At 46.2% G+C, this 13466-nt stretch overlaps 1 protein-coding gene across 1 annotated transcript in view; it reads left to right on the forward strand.

Moving 5' to 3' along the window:
- The window catches only part of LOC138764064 (vitellogenin-like), a 140970-nt gene extending 137042 nt beyond the window's left edge, over positions 1–3928 (forward strand). Inside the window, exons 32-33 of the mRNA XM_069939371.1 lie at positions 184–345; positions 3686–3928. Of these exons, the coding sequence (XP_069795472.1) occupies positions 184–345; positions 3686–3807 (284 nt within the window). The 3' untranslated portion in view covers positions 3808–3928. The remainder of the gene's footprint in view (positions 1–183; positions 346–3685) is intronic.
- Positions 3929–13466: the final 9538 nt, after the last annotated feature.

A 13466-nucleotide genomic window follows, 5' to 3' on the forward strand; every position in this document is an offset into this window, starting at 1 on the left:
AAGTTAGATAAGTAACTAGGGAGAGATACGGAGGATTATGGGCCAGTGGAACTAGGTGGGAGAAATTGTTCAGCATGGACTAGAAGGGTGGAAGTGGCCTGTTTCTTTGCTGTACATGGTTATATAACCCAGGCCGATGCATTCACTGTCTAATTTTTGCCTTCCTGGTTTTTTTTCTGGCAGCCTGTAAACTCACTAAAACAACTGTAAAACTTGACAGACCCATCAAACTACACGGACAGGACTCAACGTGCTACTCAGTCGAGCCAGTGCTACGTTGCCGTGTTGGGTGTTCACCGGTTAAGACTGTCCCGGTTACCTATGGCTTCCACTGCCTGCCAGCAGGTAAGTTTCCGAGACTGGGCCTTGTCGAGTTAGGTAATGGAGATTATTCCACCTCATCGCTACTAACCATGGGTCCAATCTCAATCAGCAGTAAGGTGAAGGAAAGTGTCAATAACAATGCCGGTCCACTGATGTCCAATTTCATGTTCCAGTCGGAACACTCCACTTCACATCTTATTACAGCCTAGTTCAAATGAAACACGAAAGTCTGCAGATGCTGTGATTGTGGTCAGGTTGGAGGAGCTCAGCCGATCTCGGAGGTAAAGATATACAACCAACGTTTTGGGCCTAAGCCCTTCTTCAAGGTTTGAGTAAAAATAGATAAGCATCTGAATTAAAGGCAGGAGAGAGAAAGAGGGGGAGAACAGGTGGGGGAGGAGTACAGACCAACAAATGAAAGGTAATTGTGTATGATAAGAGGAAAGGTGAGAATAAATTTTGGCCCTGTGAAAGGCAGCAGAAGGAAAAGAGAGAGCTAGAGGAAAGGAGACAGGTGGAATAAGATTGGGGGGGGGGGGGTGGTTGGTGTTGGTTTCAACAGAAACCGGACAAGTTTCTGCTGTTAATGTCATCTGATTGGAAGGTGTTGAGATGGAAGATGAGGTGATATAATGATTACAGCATGGAAACGGCCATCTCGGATCTTCTAGTCCACAACAAGCTAAGTACTCTCCTCTAGTCCCACCTACCTGCACCCTGTCCATAACTCTCCATTCACCTCCCATCCATAAAACCAATGCAATTTTTCCTTAAATGACAAAATGGACCCTGCCGCCACTACTTCTCCCGGAAGCTCATTCCACACAGCCACCACTCTCTGAGTGAAGAAGTTCCCCCCTCATTTTACTTCTAAACCTTTGCCCCTTAACTCATGATCTCTTGTTTCAATCTCTCTTACTCTCAAGGGAAAAAAGCCTATCCTCATCAACTCTATCTATCCCCCTCATAATCTTAAATACCTCTATCAAATACCCCCCCTCAACCTTCTATGTTCCATGGAATAAAGACCTAATCTGCTCAATCTTTCTTTGTAATCTTGATTCTGAAACCCAGGTAACATTTTCATGAATCCTCTCTGCACCTTCTCTACCTTGTTGATATCCTTCCTATAATTCAGTGACCTCAACTGCACACGGTATTCCAAATTTTGCCTCACCAATGCCTTGAACAGTCTCAACATCACCTCCCAACACCTGTATTCTTTGCTTTGATTTATAAAGGCCACATACTAAAAGCCTTCTTCACCACCCTATCTACACGAGATTGTACCTTCAGGGAATGATGCACCATTATTCCAAGATCTCTCTGTTCCTCTGCATTCCTCAATGCACTCCCCTTTACTGCTTATGTCCTGTTTTGATTATTCCTTCCAAAATTAAGCACCTCACACTTATCAGCATTAAACTCCATCTGCCATCTTTCGGCCCACTCTTCTAAGCAGTCCAAATCCTTCTGCAATCTTTGAAAACCTCCAATTTGCAGGTGGTCTTAGTCTGACAATGAATGAGAACATGGACAGACATGTGAGCAAGGGAATGTGAAGGGGAATTGAAACAGATGGCCGCTGGAAGATCCTCGCTGTTATGGCAGACAGAGCTTAGGTGCTCAACAAAGTGACCTCCCAGTCTACATCTAGTCTTTCTGATATAGAGGAGACCACAACGGGAGCACCATATGCAGTGGATGGGCCTGGCAGATTCACAAATGAAGTGTTGCTTTACTGGGAAGGGCTGTTTGGGGCCCCAAATCGTGGTGAGAGAGGAGGTGGGGGCATAAGTGGAGCATCTGCTCCGGTCATGGGGATATATTCCAAGGGGGCGATTGGTGAGGGGGGGGTCAATGAGGAAGCCATTCCTGTGGAAGGCAGAGAGGGGAGGAGAAGGGAATATGTGTCTTGCCCTGGGATCATGCAGAAGGTGGTGGAAATGGCAGAGAAGGAGATGTTGGATGCGGAGGCTGGTGGGGTGGTAGATTAGAACATAGGGAATCCTGTTCTTGTCATATCTGGGGCAGAGGCGACCAGGCCAGATGTACAGGAAATGGAGAGCCACAGGGATCAAGCCAAGTTTATTGTCACCTGATTGTACAAGTACAACAGCGTTCTCTGGTCCCCGGTAAAAAAAAACATACAGAATATACAAATGGACATAAGTCACATATTGACAAACAATACATATGCAGGGCAAGTATTAGAATACTAATTAATATACAGAGTTTGTATAAAGTGTGGGGAGGAAAGATTGAGGGAGACGTCAGGGGTAAATATATTTTACACACAGACAATTGGTCACCTGGAATGCATTGCCAGGGATGGTGGTGGAGGCTGGTACGAGAGGAACATTTAAAAGATTCTTAGTCAGGCACATGGATGAAAGAAAAATCGAGGGTTATGGGTGTGAGGTAGGGAAAGGTTAGATTGATTTACAGCATCCGGTTCTGCCTTTGTGGCCCTTGCTACATCGGAGTGACTGGGTGCAGATGGGGAGATCACTTTGCTGAGCAGCTTTGCTTTGTCTGCATCAGTGCCAGGGACCTCCCAGTGGCCAATCATTTCAGTTTTGGATCCCATTCCCATACTCACATGTCTATCCATGGCCTCATGTACTATCTGACCAAGACCAGGTGTATATTGCAGGAACAACATCTGACTTGGCAGAGAAATGGCAGAGAAGGAGATGTTGGATGCAGAGGCTGATGGGGTGGTAGGTTAGAACATAGGGAATCCTGTTCTTGTCGTATCTATTAATTAGTATTCTAATACTTGCCCTGCATATGTATTGTTTGTCAGTATGTTTCTTATGTCCAGTTGTATATTCTGTATGGTTTTTTTTTTAACCGGGGACCAGAGAACGCAGTTGTACTTGTACAATCAGATAACAATAAACTCTCCAGCCAGATGTCATTGACATCGACTTCCTCAGTTTCTCCTAACTTACTCTCCAGTCTCCCTCCCTTCCCTTTCCCCTAGCTCTACATGCCCTTCCCTCTCTATTCACCGAGCCGTCCCTCATCCCCTTGCTTGCTGCTGTACCCTCCTTCCCTTCTCCACCAATTTCCTCTGCCTTTAGGACCATGATCTTCCTCCCATCCCTCCCTCCACCCCCACCCTTACCTTTTTGTTCAGACGCCTGCTGGCATTTCTCCTCAATGAAGGCCTCAAGCCCGAAACATTGTTCATGTGTCTTTATCTTTGCTAAATAAAGTGCACTGTTTGACCTGCTGAGTTGGTCCACTGTGTTGGTCCTCAAAGCCCGATAAGGTGCAAACTTCCACTCCCTGGCTCACGAACACGGCAGGCGTGTCCTGCAAGGTGATCTCAACGTGGTTTAATATTTTGCAGATTCATCCATGATGCCGACAGACAAGGAGCTGAAATACACTAACTTTGGGCCAAAGAGTGAAGACATTGCAAGCACCATTGATGCCCACGTCGCCTGTTCATGCCCTTCTGAATGTAAATGAGCAGAACTCTGGGAATTTCTGTCTAATTGTCACTGAGCCCAGAACTCTCCATGTGCCTCAGGAGCAAAGAGGTGAAAAACTGTAACGAAAATAAAACACCCCAAAATATGTTTCAAATGAATGTTTTCGATATGTTGAACTGTCGTTTGTTAAATTAAATAAATCAGGATTTAGCAAAGCAAATTAATCGGATTGTTATGAATCCCATTTGAATGTTGAACACAATCTGCCTTAAAGTAGCAAAAAACATAGTGCTTTTTGCAGAAAGACCGTATTCTGCCTAGAGGTTGGTGAGAAGCATTGAATATATGTTTTGGGACACCTGCTCTTTCTGATTTTTATATACAGAATGTACTGCACTAAGGCGGGATCATTGGTTCCATTTAAGGAAAGACTGGATCGTTACATGGAGAGGAGAGGACTGGAGGGGTATGGACCGGGTGCTGGTCAGTGGGACTAGGAGGGTGGGGATTTGTTACGGCATGGACTAGTAGGGCCGAACTGGCCTGTTCTGTGCTGTAAATGGTGATATGGTTATATGGTTAAGAAGTGGAGGGTGGTTCAGTAAGTCTGCAGAGGACACGCAGGTTGGACGTGTTGTGTTCTCCTGTTGTAGAAAGCAACAGGATATAGACAGGATGAAAGTTGGCCGGAGTTCACACAGCATGGCCAGTGTAGCACTGTGGTTCTCAACCTTTTTCCTTCCACACACATACCACTTTAAATAATCCCTCTGCTCTGTGATTAGTAAGGAATTGCTTAAGGTGGCATGTGGGCAGAATGAAAAAGTTTGAAAACCACTGTTTTAATTGTACCTAATTGACTTGGTATGTGCTCGGTTTCAGTAACAATTGAGTCTAGAGCAGTGATTCTCAACCTTCCCTTCCCACTCACATCCCACCTTAAGCCATCCCTTACATATCACAGAGCACCGATGGTGTAAGGATGGCTTAAAGTGGGATGTGAGTGGAAAATAAAGGTTGAGAACCACTGGTGTAATGGTTAGCGTACCGCTGTTGCAGCGCCAGGGACCAGGGTTCAAACCTGGCGCTGTCTGTAAGGAGTTTCTACGTTCCACCCATGTCTGCATGGGTTTCCTCTGGTTTTCTGCACCCTTCAAAAATGTATGGGGGTTTGGATATTTGGGCTGCATGGATTCAGGGCCTGTTGCGGTTTGTCTGAATTTAAATTTAATGCAGGAAAGAGTGAAATGATTCACTTTGGAAGGTTGATTGAAAAGGCAGAGTATGCTGTTAATGGCTAAACAGTGTGAAGGAACAGAGAGATCTTGGGATCCAGGTCCACGGATACCTCAAGGTTGTCATGCATGGCTGATAGGGTGGTTAAGAAGGTCTATGGGAATCAGAGGAATGTGTTCATGAGCCGTGAGGTCCTGTTTTTTTTTCCTAAGTATAACTCAGTCATGCAACATGGTAACAGGCCATTCTGACCCACGAGTCCTGTGCCACCCAATTTACACCAATTAACCTATGTTTCGAATGGTGGGAGGAAACCGGAGCCCTGGGAAAAATCCACGCAGACATGGGGATAACATACAAACTCCTTACAGAGAGCATGGGATGTGAACCCTGGCCCCGATCGCTGATGATGTAAAGGCACTGCACTAACCATTATGTCAATCGCACTGCCTGTTGCACCTCCAGAAAACTCTGGTTAGACCACACTTTTGAGTATTGCATTCATATCTGGTCACCTCGTTGCAGGAATTTTTTAGATGCTTTGGATAGAGTGCAGAGGAGATTTACCTGGACGATGCTGGGATTCGGGAACATGTCATGTCAAGGTTGACGGAGCTAGGACTTGTATTTTTGCAGTGAAGAAGGACGAGAGGTGACTTAATAGACATATATATGATTTTCTGAGGGGCTTAGACAGGGTGGACAGCCAGCACCTTTCTCCTGAGATGAATGATACCAAATACCAGAAGGCATCTGTTTAAGGTAAACGGAAGATAATTTAGGGGAGATATCAGAGGTAAGTTTTTTACAGAGTAGTGGGTGCCTGAAATGCATTCCCAGGATGGTACATAGGAAGTAGGAACCGGAGTAGGCCAAAAATGGCCCATCGAGCCTGCTCCGCCATTCAATACGATCATGGCTGATCTAATTTATGACCTAACTCCACCTACCTGCCTTCTCCCCATATCCCCTAATTCCTCTATCATGTAAAAATTTATCTAACCGAATTTTAAATATGTTTAATGAGGCAGCCTCAACCACTTCCCTGGTTAGAGAATTCCAAACATTCACTACTCTCTAGGAAAACCTATTTTAGCCGTCTCCCGCCTCATTCCTCGAGAATGATCACCCGCCTCACTCCCCGAGAATGATCACCCACCTCACTCCTTGAGAATGTTCACCCGCCTCACTCCGCGAGAATGTCACTTACCTCACTCCTCGAGAATGTTCACCCACCTCACTCCTCGAGAATGTTCACCCGCCTCACTCCTCGAGAATGATCACCCACCTCACTCCTCGAGAATGTTCACCCACCTCACTCCTCGAGAATGTTCAGCCGCCTCACTCCGCGAGAATTTTCACTTACCTCACTCCCTGAAAATGTTCACCCACCTCACTCCCTGAGAACATTCACCCACATAACACCACTATGAATATTCACCCGCCTCTCTGCCCAAGAACATTCACGTGCCCCTGGGTAAGGGGACTGAAAGTTTACGGGAGCTGGGCATAAAATTCTTGGGGCATGGGGGGAATGTTCACAGTGAGTTGGGGGGGACTTTCACGGGGAGCGGGGGGAACATTCACATGGAGTGGGGGCAATGTTCATGGGGAGTGGGGGTAGACCGTGACGGATAGCGGGGGGGGACCTTAATGGGTAGTGGGGGGTAAACATTCAAAGGGAGCGGGAGGGGTGAATGTATCCACTCTGAGCCCCTCTCGTGAGGTGTGTTTTCCACCCTTGAGATGTGTCTGGAACACACACCTCAGAATAACTTTGTTCAGCTCGAAATAAATCCATTTCCGGAAAACTCCGAAGGTTTCAGTTTCGTTTGCAGGGTAGGTTTGAACAAGCTGAGTATAAGAGTAGGACTTTGTCAGACCATTCTTAATTTCATGAAAACTCCTGAAAAATTGGAAATAGATGGATTTAGTGTGTCAGATTGGTGTTTTCGGTTTGGTGAAAAGACAGGTACTTCCTTAGATTCAGTATGGGAATGTACAAAAGTTAGGTTCTTTTGGGAACAAATAATTAACTTTTTGAGAGGTTTATTGAAAATAGATCTATATGTCGACCCATGGGTATGTTTATTGGGATATATGAAGACGATAATAACAGGTTTACGATTGGAGAAACCTCAAATTGCATTTATACGTCCACGGTTGGCAGTAGCTAGAAAATGTCCCACTGTCACTTGGAAAAATGATGTTGAACTGAGTATACAAAGATGGCAGAACAAAATTCAGTCATGTATTCATTTGGAAAGGATAAGTCGTTCTTCATAAAGATAAGTTTGCTGTGTATGATAATTGAAGCTTCGATGTCGATAACTGTATCTTGTTCTCATCTGTTGCATCTTTCTGAAATATCTTCTCCAATACTGCAATTTCTTTTTCTAAATCTTGAAGTTCTGCTTTAAGATGCTTCTTCACTTTTGCTGTGTAACGAATAACTTGACCCTGTAAGAATCCTTTTAAAGAACCCCATAACGTAAATTTACTGTGAACTGATCCCACGTTTCTTTCTGAAAAATCTTAATCTGATCTTTGACATACAAAATAAATTCAGGGCTTTGTAGCAACATCTCATTAAATCTCCAACGATAGTTAATTCCCGCCATCTCGGAAACATTACAGGAAATTAAAAACAACGAATGGACTGATAAAATCCTACTCTTGTACTCAGCTTGTTCAACCCGACCCTGCAAATGAGCTGATACCCAAAAAAATCATGAGATGGCGGGAAGCTCATTCCACATCCCCACCACCCTTTGCGTAGAGAAATTTCCACTCATGTTCCCCTTATAATTTTCACCCTTCAATCTTAAACCATGCCCTCTAGTTGAATCTCCCCCTTTCTTAATTGAAAAAGCCTATCCACATTTACTCTGTCTGTCCCTTTTAAAATCTTAAACACCTCTATCAAGTCCCCTCTCAATCTTCTACGCTCCAGAGAAAAAAGCCCCAGTCTGCACAATCTTTCCCTGTAACTCAGACCCTGAAATCCTGTCAACATTCTCGTGAACCTTCTCTGCACTCTCTCTATTTTGTTTATATCTTTCCAATAATTTGGTGAGCACATTTCTTATGTTATTGAAGTGTCTCAGTGTTTACAACAGATATTCACAGTCAAGCAATAACAGAAATAACAGAATATTACAGCATATTAGAAGCCCTTTGGCCTATGATGTTGTGCCAACCAAGATATTTCTACCAAAAAAACCAATTCTCTTTCATACAAGTATGCCCAAGAGTCTCTTAAATGCCCCATACGTGATATCTGCTTGGATACTGACATTGGGCCTGTTCAAAGTAGGACATGGCTTCTACCAGCAGGAGTTTCTATTTGAGGAAAATATTGATAGATGGCTGACCATATACGTTCCGAAAAATTAATACCCTCTCCCTCTCTACAACACATTCAGCCCCGTGGCATCTTCCTGCGTTGCATTACTGGGATCACCAAACACCGGACCCATTTCCCATCTCTCCTTGCAATGCCAATATGGCAGCTGCCATTGAGAATTGACCAATTACATTTTAATTCCACAGGCAAGATGAAAATCATCCTGACATCCTGCTTCAAAATAAGGCTAAACAAACCTTCCCAATGTTGTCACTTCATTTTTAATTCAATTCCCATGGCACATTAACAAAAAAATGTGCCATCCATTTGCTCACCAAATGAAGAGCAAAATCATGATCCCTGATCTTAAAATCCCATAACCTTCAATGTTACACAGATAATCAAGGAAGACTTCTGTCATAAAAGTGAATGAAACCTTGAAAATATTACCCCCTCACAAACGCTGAGATTGGGGCGAGCTGAGCCACCGCGAGCAGTCTGAATCACCGCAAAACGCGGTCAGTCCAACAGGACACAGGCTCCCCTTCACTGCAAAGAAGGAGCCAGCTATGTGCGGGGTAAAGAGCCCTTCACTTCCGCGTTGCAATGACGTCACTTCTGGAAGTTGGGAGGATAAGTCACCAGAAGTGGGCAGGCCAGCGAGCACACACGGGAATTCAAACGAATAAAGCCAGTCTTTGTTTTGACACTCAGCTTGTGTGGACGTCTCTTTATTTGGAAGCGATGCCGCTGCGGACGCTACAGTATGATGGATGAAATTCTTACTTGATGCGACCACAAAGGTGTGCAGGTTACATCAACCTCAATAGAAAAAATTACCAGAAATGCCAGAGGTAATAAATTCAAAAGGATTGGTGAAATCTTTACTATGTATTGTCAACACCAAAGTCCCTGTCTTTTTCAAGGCATTCTGACAAGTAACTTAGAAACATTACATTTTAAACACATGATATGTCAGGATAAGAAGAATTGTTCAAGGGACACAAGTTTAAAAAAGGACATCTAACTTTATTAAGAATGGAATACAACAACAGGAAAAACTGATTGAATCAGACAAATTCTATGAGCATTGTCGAGCAGAGAAAAATGGATTAGTTTTCCATCCTTACGAAGCTTCCCCATTACCACTGAAGGTACTCGCTGTCTTACGACCGTAATTGATACTGAAAGATCAGTTATATCTCAAAATGGGCGCAAGTTCGAATTTTGTCCCTGTGTGTGGAGCACTGAAGTTTTAGAGCAGATTTTTAAAATCAAATGTTGAATTTGACATAGCTTAACAGGGATACAGGGCACGTCAGAAACAAAATGTGCATATTTACTTTGTTAGTCAGTGTCTCGAGGTCCATAGGCTGGGTGCAGCCGTCTTGATTCCTGTGCACATGCACGAATCTTCACTTGGTGCTTGCACACTGGGTTCGCTGATTGGAACCCGTCACACATGTGTCAACAGATGGAGAGCGGGATTTTAACTAACAAAGTAAGTACCCACCTTTTAGCTGACATGCCCTGTATCCCTGTTAGAGATTGTCAAAAACACTGTCAATTTTGTATTTTTTCTTCAATATATTGATAAAAATTTGGTCGAATATGCGGATTCACGCAAGTCGCATAGGGCGCAAGTCGGGGAGTCCCTGTCATTGCTTTGGAGCAAAGGAAACTGTGGTACCAAACCAATAGAGTATATGTTATAGGCCTAGCGAAAAAGAAGAGAGAGTGACTACAATCTCAATCTATTGGATGAATCAGTGGGAGAAAATAATGGGAAGCAATTCAAGGCAAAACTCTTCATCAGAGAACAGGGTGGGAGGCCTGAGGCAGGGACTCTCACAGAATGGCAAACCAGGCCAGGGTAAGACACAACAGAAGGAGTCAGAAGGAGTAAAAATAAGCAAGTCTGCAGGCCTAGTGATTGGAGTTAATAATGAAAAGGACTGGAGAAACCCAGCAGTTCCAACAGCACCTATAGTCGGCCAAGATATACGAGCAATGTTTTGGGCTAAGTTATGAACAATTGCTGGCAAGCACCGGAATTAAAAAGGTGGGGACAGGAGGGCAGGGGAAGGGGAGGGAAGGAAGCACAGCTGGACATGGATAATAGGGCAGGACTGAAAAGCTGTGAATCGATGAGGGGACAGGTGGGGGTCTGTGAATGCAGAGCTGGATGAAAGAAGTCAAGAGGGATAGGGAAAGAGAGAGAGACACAGGGTGGGGACTGTTCGAAAGGTGACATGGGGTCAGACAAAGAGACAACAGCAGTGAGATGACAAAGGGAGGCAGAGATAAAAGGTCCAGTGGGTAAGTGTGTGAATAGGATGGTGTGGATGGATAGAAGAACAAAGGCAACCTGTGTGAGAATCTGACAAGTGGAGGTGAGAATGGGAGTAGAAAGAGAGAATAGGTCGAAAGTGAATCCCTGGGCCAAGGCAGTGTCCAACCATTTCACAAAACTCACCAGGCTCGGACTGTTACCTGGCACAGATCAGGCTTCAACTTTATGACAAGTCACGAGAAAATATTTCATGTTTGATGTATTATCACTGTTGCAACAAACGAAACATCACTGTCCCCTCCGCCTTGCCTGGCCCCTCTATCCTCCCCTCCCCCCACCCCCTCTCTTTTGCCCAGCCCCCTTCGACTCACCGTCCCCCTAGTCCCCCTCCCCTCCCCCCTACTCTTTGCACGGCTCCCCCTCCCTCCCTCCATATTTCAAATCCCCCCCTCCCTTCTCCCTGCCCTTTCCCGGCCCCTCATCCCCTCCCCAGCTCGTCCTCCCCTCCCCGTCCCCTGCTCCTCTCCTTCCCCTCCTCTCCTTCCCCTAACGCTCCCCCTCCCCTGGATCCTGCCCCTCCCCTTACCTTGAGCACTCCTACCCTTGAACCCCGCCCACCCGGCTCCCCGTAGAGTCCCTCCCATTGACCGGCCATCCTCGGCACTCTCACTCACCGGCCCCTCCCCTCCCTCTACCTGACCCCTCCCACACCCCCTACCCAGCCCCTCCCACTCCCCTTCCCAGGTCCCTCCCCCCTGCCCGGCCATCTTGCCCCGCCCCTTCCCCTCCCCGTACCCCCGCGGCCTCCTGCTTCTCCCTGACAGCGACACCAGGTGGCGCACCGACGCCTCGGCACCACCCCAAATCCCCGCCGGCCCGGCTGCTCCCAGATGGGGCCCGGCTGCCTACGGCTCACCCGCTTTCCCAGAACCGCGCGGCTGAGGAAGGTGCTGGTTTCCGCCGCCAACTGCTTCCCGTTCAAGTCCATGGCAACGCGATGGACCTCGAGCAGATGCCGCCGCCGCCAACAATCTGCCTGCCCTCTCGGTCCCGCCCCCTCAAAGGAAAGGCCAATCAGCACGCGAATCCTCACATCAATCCAACCCTGCTTCAGCGACCAATCCAATCGCCCCCCTCACTGAGTCAACCCATTGGCTCGCGCCACTGAACCAACCAATCAGCAAGTGAGGGAACTCACAGATTCACCAATGAGAAGGTCCAGACAGAAAACAGAGGCTGGCGAAGGAGACCCTTCAGCCCTTCCACCTCAACTATCCCAACAACTCAATCCCATTCTGGTGAAACTCAGTTTCTTTTTATCTGAGCTCCAGGATTCCTCTGATATCAAGAAATACATTGAACTCCAACTGCAAGTGAGACTATTGATTCTCTCCCTTTGTTCCTTTTTATCACCACTTTCCATTTCATGTCCTCTACTTTTGTCCAAGTCTCTGCATCGAAGTTCCATGCATTTGTCCCCTCCACGAATGTGGACGGCAAGAAGCTCATCACAAGTCCATGGAGCCCAATTTCAAATCTCCAGGATGGAGAATCCCAAGGATATTACATTTTCATTCAAGACATTTCTTAAAGTCGAAGCAGCCGAGAGGTGATTTGGAAATTGGGACACTTAGTTCCCGGCTCCTTTGCATTATCATCACTGGATCTGTGTTGGATTTGTCCTTTCTGGTTTCAAATTGCTCAATAATATGTTTTAAAACGACCAGAGTTTCATCCACAGGACCACGAGGGGCCCGAGAGCAACAAAGGGGACTCCCTCCTGCTCCCGCCCCGCCCAAATATCAATGTGATCTACCGGGATCGTTGTCAAAATCGTCGAGGACCCCTTCCACCCGGCCAACAACATCTCCAGTTGTTCCCCTCGGTAAAGAGATCCAAGAATATCAGAGCCGGTACCAGCAGCCCCAGGAACAGGGCAGGGAGAATGTTAAACGATTGATGAATTGTTCAGGACAAATACACCACGATTTTACTATTTATTGAACAACACTGAGTTATTCTTCTGGATGGACCTCACCTGCATCATTTGTCTGTATGTGTGTCAATCTGGTTGTGTGTTTACATGGGCTTCCCCCAAGATCCCGGTTTCATCGGGTTCTACTTGTGCAATCAAATGGTAATAAATTACCCCAACCCCAAGAATGGATTTTATTCACAAATTATTTCCAAAGAGGAAGACCGTTTCAAGATTTTTCACCTCCTCGTGTTGCATCCAGATATTCCCTTCACTGCACGATGCTGCATACGGACTCTGTTTAGCTTCATTGCCACCACCTTGTGGTTCCAATGTGATTTTCCTGCCTGAACCATGCAGATTTGGTCTGGGTGGATCATCTACCCTAGACTTGACTCGGTTGGTAAACGCCTTGGACAGGATTTTAGACTTGGCTTTTAATTATGATATGGGTCTCCAACTCCGGATACCCTCCTTAAGACAAGGGTAATGATGCCCTTCCACATGGTGTGACATGCTGCCTGCCAGAAGCAAAGCATTGTAGAATTCCTGACCCACCCACTCCCAGATGTGAACAACATAGCCAGTCTCCCCGAGCTGGGGGTGTCTGTACTGCTCCTCATCTCCTGCAATTGGGGATTTCTTCTCCACCAGCCCCACAAGACAACCCAGACTCCTGGACAGAAGGCAGAGTTATGGAGAGAACACGGGTAGCTTCAGAAGGGTGGAGTCTATCCAGGAGCCCAATAACAGCAGAGAACCCAAGTGGAAGGGGGATAAAGTGCATTCGATGTGTGCCAGCAGGACGTTGCTGAGGGTATGGATTCCCTCGGGCTCTGAGGAGAA

This window comes from Narcine bancroftii, chromosome 5 (genome assembly GCF_036971445.1).
Source record: "Narcine bancroftii isolate sNarBan1 chromosome 5, sNarBan1.hap1, whole genome shotgun sequence".
Classification (NCBI taxonomy): domain Eukaryota; kingdom Metazoa; phylum Chordata; class Chondrichthyes; order Torpediniformes; family Narcinidae; genus Narcine; species Narcine bancroftii.